General features: G+C 32.4%; 2 protein-coding genes and 1 long non-coding RNA gene across 3 annotated transcripts in view; 2 read left to right on the forward strand and 1 right to left on the reverse strand.

The window, feature by feature from the left end:
- The window catches only part of LOC148124208 (uncharacterized), a 465,649-nt gene that overhangs the window by 219,248 nt on the left and 233,760 nt on the right, over positions 1–12,641 (reverse strand). The window lies entirely within an intron of this gene.
- Positions 2,682–3,596, forward strand: LOC113448511 (olfactory receptor 14J1-like). The gene has a single exon (XM_026719231.1). It carries the CDS (start codon positions 2,682–2,684, stop codon positions 3,594–3,596), a length of 915 nt encoding a protein of 304 aa, XP_026575016.1.
- On the forward strand, positions 9,834–10,749 carry LOC113448512 (olfactory receptor 14C36-like). Its single transcript, XM_087917856.1, has one exon. It carries the CDS (start codon positions 10,003–10,005, stop codon positions 10,747–10,749), a length of 747 nt encoding a protein of 248 aa, XP_087773982.1. The 5' UTR covers positions 9,834–10,002.

Genomic DNA, 12,641 nt, shown 5'->3' on the forward strand with positions numbered 1-12,641 from the left:
CCCTTTGCCAGAAAGAATTAAAATACCTACTCTTTTAAAAAGTGTATTTTATGTATGGAATGCATTTGGATGATGCACATTTTTCATAATCATCCCCTACAGATAATTCTCAAATATTTGTTGTTTTCACATTATTATATGACATAAGGAAGAATATGGATTTTTTTCCCCCAAAGAAAAATAGTCTATAATACACTGGGTGAATATAAACATTTGGCTGAAAAAAGGTTACTTTATCAACAAGTTTATTTTCTGCAATCTAGTTGATTTGGACCATGTATATTTTCCATAGTCATTCCCTATAGAAAATTCTTAAATCATTTTTTTTTCATATTGCCCTGTATAATACATATCCTTGGCTGAACAAATGTTTTATTGGATCCTAATTTGACCCTTCCCCCCACCAGCATCCTTCATAAATACTGTTTATCTTGATGGTAAATTTTCTGCCAGGTTTTCTGAAATAATATAACACTATGTCTACCCATTCAAACACACACACACACACACAGAGAAACATATTTACTCTTTGAAATATCTTCAGTGTTAGTTTAGCACTGAGCCGAGCTTTTTTTAGTAGCCCTAAGTCCATGTTAGTGGGAAAAAATGTACTTAGAGCTTTGTTCAGACTTCTTTCAATGTATGCATCAAGTTATGCATTGGCCTTTCAGATTTCTTTGATTGTGTGTGTGCATATGTGTATGTGTGCGTGTGTGTGTTCATATGCATGTTCATGTGCATGTGTGTGTGAATCACAATGTGTTACTTTCCACATTTTAAATATTTAAGTACTTTTGGTCTCTTACAAACCTGATGGCTGAGGTGAACTTGGTGTTCGGTTTTACTTTTTAAATATCCTTTCAGTTTACACAGATCCAATTGTTTGACAATTGTAATTAACACATTCATTTTATTTATTTATTTATTTGTTTGTTTATTTTGTCAAACAATTATTAGATAACAGGTATAAGTATAAACATGGTTATAAATACATGAAATGGATACAAATAAGAAAAAAAAGAAACAATAGGACAGGGATGGTAGGCATGTTTTGGTGTGCTTATTATTGAGATGAGTACTCCAAGGTCCTTGACAAAGTTTTTGTCATCAACAAGGTCTTGACTATTCAGCTTGTATTTTATTTTTTGATTTTTTTTTTTGCCAATATGTAAGATAGAGGATTTATTTGTTGAGATTTGAAGTTGCCATTTGTTTGACCATTCTGACACATAGATGAGGTGTTTTTGAAGGGTAGCAGCATTGTCAGTGGTGTTGAATAGCTTTACATCATCAGCGAAAAGAATTTGCATCAAAATGCATCAACCAGAAAGTAAACTTTCTTCTCTGTGCTGTCATCATTGATTCACATTAACTTTCAGAATGAATTCCCCAGGAACAAAATTTTTAGTCTCTGCTGAACTACTGTAAACAAATTCTGACAAACATATTTTATTCATAATAATATATATCCCGTAGTTGTCACTTGATATACAAGTGCAGAAAAGCCTTTTGATTGTCTGAAAGAGAAAAAGAGAGGAAAGGATGATGTGTAGCATATATGGCCTCATGAGTGGCCAGAAGAACACATTGATTTGAAGGGACCGAAAACTAGAGAAGAAATTCATCTGGAAATAAAATATATGAAGAGAGAAAGTGAGGTGCATGTTTTCATAATTTTACTGATATACTGGATATTGTTCTTAAAACAGAATGGAATTTATTATGTACTCAGTTGTTTATAAAATATTTAAATAATGTATTTATATACTATCCACACCTAATATATTTCTGTAGAGTATTTCTGTAAATATTTCATTATCTCTATTGAGCCCATGTAGTTAATATACCTAGTCTACATAGGTTTATCATGCCAAATAAATGCCACCAACCAAATAACATATCCTGTCTGATGCCTGTAAAATAAATGTATATCTATGTTGGACACTGAATAATTTTGGACAGAGAAGAATACTGTGGAATGTCAAAATATATTACAGTAGAGTACAATTAAGTAATAAGATTGTTATCCTCAATGAATCTCATGATATCCCCTTCCCACAAATTTATCAAGAGCACAACTTAAATGAACAAAAAACAAGGTGTGAAGTACATTCAAAAACATAGAGAAAATTTATGATTATATACACATATACATTCTAGCATTTGCAGTCAGATAGGCAGTTATCTAGTTACCTAGGAAAACATATACAGAAATTCAAAATGATAATTCTCATTGTTTTATAGTTTTCTTTGATATTCTTATATATTTTAATTCAATCCATTTCTTTCTCTTATTCTCTCCTTTCAGAATGAAAAATGATCCCATATATTATACAATATTTAATTGTGTTAGGTCAAGGAGGTGACAGATTCTAGCATTTTCAGCAATTTCTTCTTAACAACATGTAATTTTTGTTTAGAAAATATTGCTAATTATTCAATTTTACTTGCTGAGATATTCTTTAATCACATATTCATCTCATGTGTAGATAAAAATCTTGAAAATATTCTTTGATAATCAACCTCCAATACACATTTTATAACTTTTTCATGTTTCCTCCATCATCAGAAGTATTCATATTCAAATGCAAATGTTATTTTATAAGAAGTTGTGATTTTAATATTTATCTTTTTGTTTTCTTTCAGCTGATGCAATCACTCTTGGTAATGAATTTTAAGAAATGGCAAATCAATCATTCATCACTGAATTTCTGCTCCTTGAATTCTCTGCAGTCCGAGAACTGCAAATTGCACATTTCTGTTTATTTCTGACTTTATATTTAATAACCCTAACAGGAAATATTCTTATAATCTTTGCAGTGGTTTTTGATTACCGTCTCCACACACCCATGTACTTCTTTCTAATGAATTTGGCCATCCAGGACATTGCTTCTGTCTCAGCTCTTATCCCAAAAATTATGCTCAATTATGTATTGAACAACCAATACATTTCTTATTCTGGATGTGTTGCTCAAGTCCTTTTCTTTATCTCCTTTGTAGGATGTGATGTTGCCCTTCTTACAGTCATGGCCTATGATCGCTATGTTGCTATCTGCAACCCTTTGCAATATGAACTGATAATGAATAGAAGAGTTTGCATGCAAATGGTTGGAAGTGTATGGATTGCTGGTTTCCTCTATGGAGGGTTACATACTGGTGGCACTTTTGCATCACCTTTCTGTTCCAATGTTGTCAATCAGTTCTTCTGTGAAATCCCACAGTTACTTAAGCTGGCTTGCTCTGATTCATTCCTAGCTGAAATTGGAGCTCTAATTTTTAGTTCTCTAGTTGTGGTTGGCATCCTTATCTTCATTGTTGCTACCTATGTGCAAATCTTCTCTGCTGTCCTAAGAATTCCTTCTGTTCAAGCGAGGAAAAAGGCATTGTCCACCTGTCTACCACATGTCACTGTTTTCTCTGTTTTTGCAACTGTTGTGTGCTTTGCTTATCTTAGATCCCCACCTCAGAAACCTTCCCATCTGGATTTGGCAATTACTATAATGTACTCCATTATTCCACCCATGCTAAATCCATTAATCTATAGTCTGAGAAATAAAGAAATTAAAAATGCTCTATCAAAGCTGTTACATTTCTGAGATTCTTCTAAGAATATTTTGTTTATGTAGGTGTAGCTATGAATCTATGATTGTTTAGCCATTATATTTGGGAACTGATGTCAAATGTTAATTTCAGCAATAACTGTCAGATATATGTAGAAAAACATGGATAAAACTTTCATAAAAGCATTAATTCTTGAAGAATGTTGCATGCTGGAAGTAAACCTCTCTTCAAATGTATATATACATATATGTATATGCATATGTATCTCTCACTCTCTCCTTCCCCCTCTCCCTCCCTCCCTCTGTCCCACTCCCTCCTTCCCTCCCTCCCTCCCCCCTCTCTCTGTGTGTATACATACATACACTTTTCGGATTGTTCCCAATAAGAGAGATATTTTTCAGAGGAAATATCTCAATGCTCCCATTTCCTCTCAGTGAGTAAATTATTTGAATCCTTGGTTGAGCTAAAATACTGCTTATAACATGTGAGCTGTCTCATTATAATAACCTCATAAATAAACCTACAGTTTATTAAACCAATAAAAGTGATGCAAGAGCTCTCTTCTCCCACTATCCAGGAAGAAAGACAAAAAAAATAATCACAAATCTAAATCAGAAAGTTTTTAATGACTAATTTCCTAAACTCTCCTTGTGATAAACAAAGTCAGAAAAAGGCACATGCTATTTTGCTATTTAAAATGAAACAATCTGTAAATTGGATAATATGAGCTCTTTGACAAAGATGTTTTGCTTGGTTCTGTCTGTCTTTCTGTCTGTCTGTCTATCTATCTATCTAATTTATTGTCTCTGTCATCACTATATCTTCCCCATCTCTCTCTCTCTCTCTATCTCTCTATCACTACCTATATTTATCTATAAGATCATCTATATTTACAGTGTGTGTGTGTGTGTATAAAACAATCATCTATTATCTGTCTGTCTGTCTGTCCATCACCTATCTGTATCTAGCCATCTATCTATTTATATATTTTTCTATCTAAATATTAAGATTTTTCAGTTCCCTAATATTAATTGAAAATAAGAAAAAACCAATCTGTTGGTTCAAGTTATAATCTTTTATGTCTTTTTCCATTACAGATAAAAACTTCTCTTTCTTCATTGGTTTATCTAAGGTGTACACAAAAGCATCAAAGTATCCCAAGTAACCCCTGGACAAAATGGAGTATCCATCTGTATCTTTTATCTTTTTAATTTAATCTTTATCTTTTTAATCCTTTTGCAAGGATTTTTTTGTTTTGTTTTTTGTTTTATTTTGTTATAAAATAATGGACTGTGGCCATACTTTTTCAAATTGATGTTTCGGGGGGACCCTAAATTGTTATGAATAGTTTTCCTGCATAGCAATGAAATCTGTCTCCACTAAGCATTAGAACTGCTGGAAATTCAAATACAGCAAGAAAATAGAATCTCAGCATTATTATTTTTTATTGACTTAAGCCTTTTGTATATCTGATCACCTTGTACCAAATTCTGGAAGGCTCTCAATCAAAACTTAAAAACAGCATAAAAACCATATAAAAGCCAACATTAAAAACAAAAACATGGTGGTAAGTCAAGCTTTTGACATGCAGACATTATTTATCCTAACCCAGCCCTTAGTAGAAAAGGCAGGTCTTTAGAGCTTTTCAGATGAGTAGGAGATATAGAGGTCTGCCAAAATTCAAGGGGAATAACGTTTGATAGGGCAGGGGCTGCCATGCTTCCTAGCTCCCACAAGCTAGGAAGCATGTCAGAAGATGATAGAAGTATGCCTATACTTTTTAACCCGGTAGGATCGGTAAATGAACATAAATTGAAATTGTTTGCTAACAATATTGTATCAACAATCACTAAATTTAATTATTGTTTAATAACATTGATGGAACTCATAAAACATTATGATTTAGTGTCATGTTACTGAATTAACAAAGACAAAACAAAATAAAAAATAAAGGAAAAACTGAAACACTGATGTGCAAAATGAATGCAGATGAACCATAAATTGTATGTTGATTAAGAGGCTCTAATGTTATCTTTAACAAGGTAATTCATAGTCTATTTCTTAATTTGCAATACTTTTTCTACTTTTAATTCATTCCAATACTATAATTTAAACAAAAGAATTATGCAAAAAGAGGAAACATTGAAAATGTTGATTGAATTTGAAAATCCTATAGCACATAATAGCAATAGCACTTAGACACATATACCACTTTATAGTGCTTTACAGCCCCCTCTAAGCAGTTTTACAGAGTCAGCATATTGTCCTCAACAATCTGGATACTCATTTTACCCACCTTGGGAGGATGGAAGGCTGAGTCAACCTTTAGCCTGGTGGGATTTGAATTGTCAAAGTTCAGGCAACTGATAATCAGCAGTATTGAACTACATAGCCAAAAAGGCATTAAGAATTGTTAACCTAATCCTATGTAGCTTTTTCTCTAGTAATATCACACTACTAACTAGAGCATACAAAACATTTGATAGACCAATACTCGAATACAGCTCATCAGTCTGGAACCCACATTATGTATTTGATATTAGCACAGTTGAGAAGGTCCAGAAATATTTCACAAGAAGAGTTATCCACTCCTCTACTCACTGCAGAATACCTTATGCCACCAGACTTGAAATGCTAGACCTAGAAAACCTAGAACTATGCTGCCTTCCGTCCAATCTTAGTATATAAAATCATACATTGCAATATCCTACCTGTCAATGAATACTTCAGCTTCAACCAAAACAATACAAGAGCACACAATAGATACAAACTCAAGGTTAATCACACCAAACTTGATTGCAGGAAATACAACTTCAGCAACAGAGTGGTCAATGTCTGAAATACTCTACCTGACTCTGTGGTTTCTTCCCCAAACGCCAAAAACTTTAACCTTAAACTGTCTACTATTGACCTCACCCCTTTCCTAAGAGGTCTGTAGGGGGCATGCATAAGTACACCAACGTGCCTACCATCCCTGTCCTATTGTTTCTTTTATTTTTCTTATGGGTACCCATTTCATGTATTCATAACTATGTATATACTTATATGTATCATCTTGTAAGCGATTGACAAATCAAATAAATAAATAAATAAATAATAAATAAGTAAGAAGCTTTGATTACATGGGCAAAAATTTTACTTTCAAGGTTTGGGGCCCTTCTTTTTTTTTCTGAGGGATTTAAAATTATTAATTTTTTATTTAAAAAATTATCTTGTGTATCTTAGTTTATAGGTAGTCTTGAATTACAGCCACAATTTCTATAACTAAGCGACACATTTGCTAAGTGAATTTTGCTCCATTTTATAATCTTCCTCGTTGTAGATGTGAATCACTGCAGTTGTTAGATTAGTAATATGGTTGTTAAATGAATCTGGTTTTCACATTGACTTTGCCTGTCAGAAGTTGCAAAATGTAATCACATGATCCTGGGTCACTGTAACCATTATAAATATGAATCAATTGCCAAGTTCCTGGATTTTGATCATGTGACCATGGAAACGCTGTAATGGTCATAAGTATAAAAATAGTGATCACTTTTTAAATTGCTATTGTAACTATGAACAGTCACAAACGAACTGTTGTAAGTTGAGGATTACCTGTATTTGGATGATGTGCATTTTTCAGAAATGAGTTTGATTTTAAACTATTTTTTTACATTAATATATGACATGAGTCAGGATGCTTATTGCTTTTAAAAAAAGTTGTGTGGATGGCTAAAAATCTTTGGCTTCCAGATTGGCTTTTCACCAGCATACTTTCATAAGCACTGCTCATCCAGGTCTTTTTTGTATTAAATACACAAACTAAGTTTTTGGAAGTAATATAAAGCTATATGTACTAATTAAAACATAAATTTCTATTTACAATTTTAAATATTTTCAATGTAAATTTTCTATCACATCATTGTTTTCTTTTGTTTGAAATTAAATATTGCATAAAAAATTACAGGAACCTAATTTTATGCTTTTTTTCAGTTGCATCATCTGCTTCCAAGATAAATCAGCATCTAAAATTAACTAAAATAGATCCAAAGCTTTCATAACAGTGATGATAATGTCACACCACTGTGACAAAAGTTCCACAACTTTTGTATATTTTAATTAATTAATTAATTATTTTATTTTTTTATAGCTGCATATCTCAGCAAACAACTCTGGGTGACTCACAATTCAAAATTAACTTATTACAATTAAAATCTTAAAAACATTTTAAAATAATAAAAACAGCAAAAGGCATTAAAACGAAAAATATCTGACTACCTACAAAGCAAGATATCTGGCCTGTTAATACAGTTAGCAGTGGGGCCATGTAGTACCTTAGACTCCAGAGCATAGCCAGGTTTTTAAAAGTTTAAGGAAGGCTAATGGTATTGGGGCCATTCTAATCTCCAAAGGGAAGATGTTTCCACTAAGCAAGGGTTGCTGCTGAAAGAAATGGCCTTCTGGTCTCCATAAAGGACATTATCTGGTGATGGGATTTGCAGCATGCCCATTTTATTTGATCTGGTTGGATGGGTAGAAAAAAAGGTGGTTGAAAAAAAGGCAATAAAATATGATGTGGCAATGCACAAATAAAAGGAATGGAGCATTTATTATACTGTCACAATGTGACTGTTGCAGAGTTTTATAGTCATTTGCAATATACTAGATTTATACCCAAAGATATGCCTGTGGTTCAGAACATGTGAGCTAAGCAATATTTTCTTATTAAAAAAGCAACATTTTCTTTCTAAAAAAATTACAATGTATTACTTTGTACATTTTGATGTTTTAAGTGCTTTAGGTATGTTAAAAAGGTTATAGTTGAGGAGACATTTTTGTTCAGTTTTATCATTTTGTAATATTTGAGCTAATATAGACAATTATTTGACAATTGTAATTAGCAGACACATCAACCAGAAAGTAAACATTTCTATCTCTACTCTCATTATTAATTTGCATTAACTTTCTGAATGAATCTTCCAGGAATAAAGTTTTGGGCTCTGATGAACCATTAAGAACAGGTTTTGACAAACGTAATACTTATATTTATAATAATATGTGTCCCATAGTAACCACTTGATAGACAAATTTGACTGTTTGAAGGAAAAAAAGGAGAGGAGGGGATTGTATGTAGCACATAAGGCTTCATAAGTGAGCAACAGAATCCATTGCTTTGAAATAGAAAGCCAGAGAAGAAAATTCCATCTGAAAATAAAATATAAGAAGAGAGAAAGTAAGATTTATGTTTTAATAATTTTACCGATAAACTGATTATTTTTCTTAGAACAGAATGAAAATAACTTTGTACTCAATTGTTTATAAAATATTTTAATTTATATACCATTAACACCTGATATACTTGTGTGGAGTCTTCCTGTAGATTATTTCATTATCTTTGATGAGGACATATGTTATACCTAATCTATATATATAGGTTTTATTATGTCAAATAAATATCCCCAAACAAATACAGTCTCCTGCCCAGTTATTTGTACTGTGTAGCTGTGCTGATGACTCTGAGCAATTCTGGACAAAGTAAGAATGTTATGGAATGTCAAAACATTTTACCATAGAGTACAGTTAAGTAGTAAGATTGTTATCCTTAATAGATCTCAATGATATCCCCTTCCCTTCCCACAAAATAGCCAACTTAAATAATGAGAAACAAATGAAGAAAAAAGGCCTGATGTAAAATCAAAAATAGAGAAAATTTATGATTTTGTAGATATGTACATTTGAGCGTTGAAATTCAGATGGGTAGTTATCTACCTAGCTAAATAAACATAGACAAAGCTTCAGAATAATAATTCCCATTGCTTTATAGTTTTTTAAAAAATATTTATATATATTTTAATTGAATTCATTTCTTTTTTCTATTACATACATTTCCCATATACTGTACAACATTTACAGTAATTATTAATGTAGTTGAAATAATACTTCTCTACACGATTATGTTAGATCAAGGAGGTTACAGATTCTAGAATTTTCTACATTTTTTCTTAACAAAATGTATTTTCTGATTCAGAAAATATTGTTAATTATTTTATTAGTCATTTGCTAAGATAATCCTTATTCACACATATAAAAATCTTGCATAAAAATATTGAAAACATTCTTTGAAAATCAACCTCCAGTACACATTTTATAACTTTTTTCATGTTTCCTCCATCATCAGAAGTATTCATGTACAAATGCAATTGTTATTTTATAAGAGATTGTGATTTTAATATTTATCTTTTTGTTTTCTTGCAGTTGATTCAATCACTCTTGGTAATGAATTTTAAGAAATGGAAAATAAATCATTCATCTTTGAATTTCTGCTCCTTGAAATTCTCAGCAACACAAGAACTGCAAATTGCACATTTCTGTTTATTTCTGACTTCATATTTAGCAATTTTAACAGGGAATCGTCTTATCATCTCTGCAGTGGTTTTTGATGACCATCTCCACACACCCATGTACTTCTTTCTAATGAATTTGGCTATCCAGGACATTGCTTCTGTCTCAGTTCTAATCCCAAAAATTATGCTCAATTATGTGTTGAACAATAGATGCATTTCTTATTCTGGATGCATTGCTCAGGTCCTTTTCTTTATCTCCTTTGTAGGATGTGATGTTGCCCTTCTTACAGTCATGGCCTATGATCGCTATGTTGCTATCTGCAACCCTTTGCAATATGAACTGATAATGAATAGAAGAGTTTGCATGCAAATGGTTGGAAGTGTATGGATTGCTGGTTTCCTCTATGGAGGGTTACATACTGGTGGCACTTTTGCATCACCTTTCTGTTCCAATGTTGTCAATCAATTCTTCTGTGAAATCCCACAGTTACTTAAGCTGGCTTGCTCTGATTTATTCCTAGCTGAAATTGGAGCTCTAATTTTTAGTTCTCTAGTTGTGGTTGGCATCCTTATCTTCATTGTTGCTACCTATGTGCAAATCTTCTCTGCTGTCCTGAGAATTCTTTCTGTTCAAGCGAGGAAAAAGGCATTGTCCACCTGTCTACCACATGTCACTGTTTTCTCTGTTTTTGCAACTGTTGTGTGCTTTGCTTATCTTAGAAGCCCACCTCAGAAACCTTCCCATCTGGATTTGGCAATCACTATAACATACTCCATTATTCCATCCTTGCTAAATCCATTGATTTATAGCTTGAGAAATAAAGAAATTAAAAATGCTCTATCAAAACTGTTACATTTCTGAGATTCTTCTAAGAATATTTTGTTTATGTAGGTGTAGCTATGAATCTGTCATTATGTATCTTCTATATTAGGAAACTGATGTCAAATTTAATTTCAGTGATAACTGCAAGACATGCATAGATATTTCATAAAATCTTATTAATTTTCTGGAGTGGTGTGCAAGCTTGAAATAAACACCTCTCTTTATGCATATATGTATATAAATGTGTGTATCTGTGTGTCTTATGTTTATATGGGTGTATATGTGTGTGAGTGAGTGTACACAAATGCCCACACACACTCTCTTCATATATGGAGCTTCTAAGTTATCCACTTCATGGTTGTGAACTGAAGAAGCTTCTTGGATAAGAAGTGAAACATCTTCAGGAAAAACAGTTGCCTTTCAAAAAAAACACCACCACCCCTCTCTCTCTCCCTCTCTCCCTCCCTCCTCCCCCCCCTCTCTTTATCTTTATCTCTATCTCTCCATATTTCCCCCAAATAGAATATTTTTTCTTCAGAGAGGACATATCTCAATGCCCTATATCCTCTCAGTTATTTGGACCCTTATTAGAGTTAAAATATTGCTTGTATTACAAGAGCTATTCCACTACTATAACGTTATGGACTCCTACAAGTTCTTGTATCAGTGACCTAAAAATGTTGTATGAGTTCTTTTCTCCCACTACCTAGGAAGAAAGATAAATATTTTAAAAATCACAAGTCTACATCACAAATCTTTAATGTCTAATTTTCTAAATTCATCCTGGAAATAAACAAAACCATTTGAAATGATTTTATTCTGCCATTGGAAATGAAATAATCTTTGATTTAAGAATCATACTTTTAGTTGTTTGAACTATTTGATAAAAATAATTCAACCCTAACTTTCATTCTAATCCTAATTAACATACTGTTCCACTTAATTTTTAATTTGTGTCCCCCCCCACAAAAAAAATCCCAACACAAAGTGATGGAATTATGTATGCCTAACCTGTAACAGAGTATTTAACTTTGATTAGAGGTGATAAAGAATAATAATTTCATGGATAGTTCTTGATTAAAATCAAGGAATGAATCTTGGGGAAGGGAGGCAATAAAGAAGTATATTTTTCATAAAGGGGTTAAGATTTCCTTTACACAGTTCTCTCTTCTGTCCTGTTGAGATCTTAATACTGTTATTTATGTTATTTTGTGATTTATCAGATGAAATAAATCTTGGCTCTTTCAGTGGAATCTGTAGCAGTATGAAGTGATTTCCTCCTTAATAGCACATTTTGCATTTTTATAATTATGACAAATCTGTATTTATCATCATTTTCAGTCTCTCTCTCTCTCTCTCTCTCTCTCTCTCTTTCTCTCTCTCTCTCCGTGTGTGTGTGTGTGTATTATCCCTGTAATATAAACAGTTTAGAGTTACATCAGTGATAAATGCAGCATAAAAGTTAATATATAATAAACAAGCTAGAGGTTTCACATCCTCAAAAGAATAAATTATGTCCAAAAATGTCTACAAATAGGATGAATAAATAATATTATGCTTATTACTTTTAAACACATTCACAAATACAGTGAGAAACATCTAAAGTATGTAGGGAAAAACAATTTGCATATTCTGATCTACAATTTAACAGTCTTTTTCTGCCCATTTCCACAGCATTTAAAAAAAAATCCAGATAACAGATAATCAGAGTTAGAAGGGATCTTGTAGATCATCTAGTCCAACCTCCCACCCAAGCAGGAGACCCTACATCATTTCTGACAAATGACAGTCCAATCTCTTCTTGAAGGTCTCAAGTGATGGCGCTCCCACAACTTCCAAGGGCAAGTTGTTCCATTGGTTTATTGTTCTCACTGTCAGAAAGTTTTTCCTTTTTTCCAGGTTGAATCTCTCTTTGTCTGTTATCTGTTCCT

Source organism: Pseudonaja textilis, chromosome Z (genome assembly GCF_049901715.1).
Source record: "Pseudonaja textilis isolate UNSWEBS1 chromosome Z, rPseTex1.2, whole genome shotgun sequence".
Lineage (NCBI taxonomy): Eukaryota > Metazoa > Chordata > Lepidosauria > Squamata > Elapidae > Pseudonaja > Pseudonaja textilis.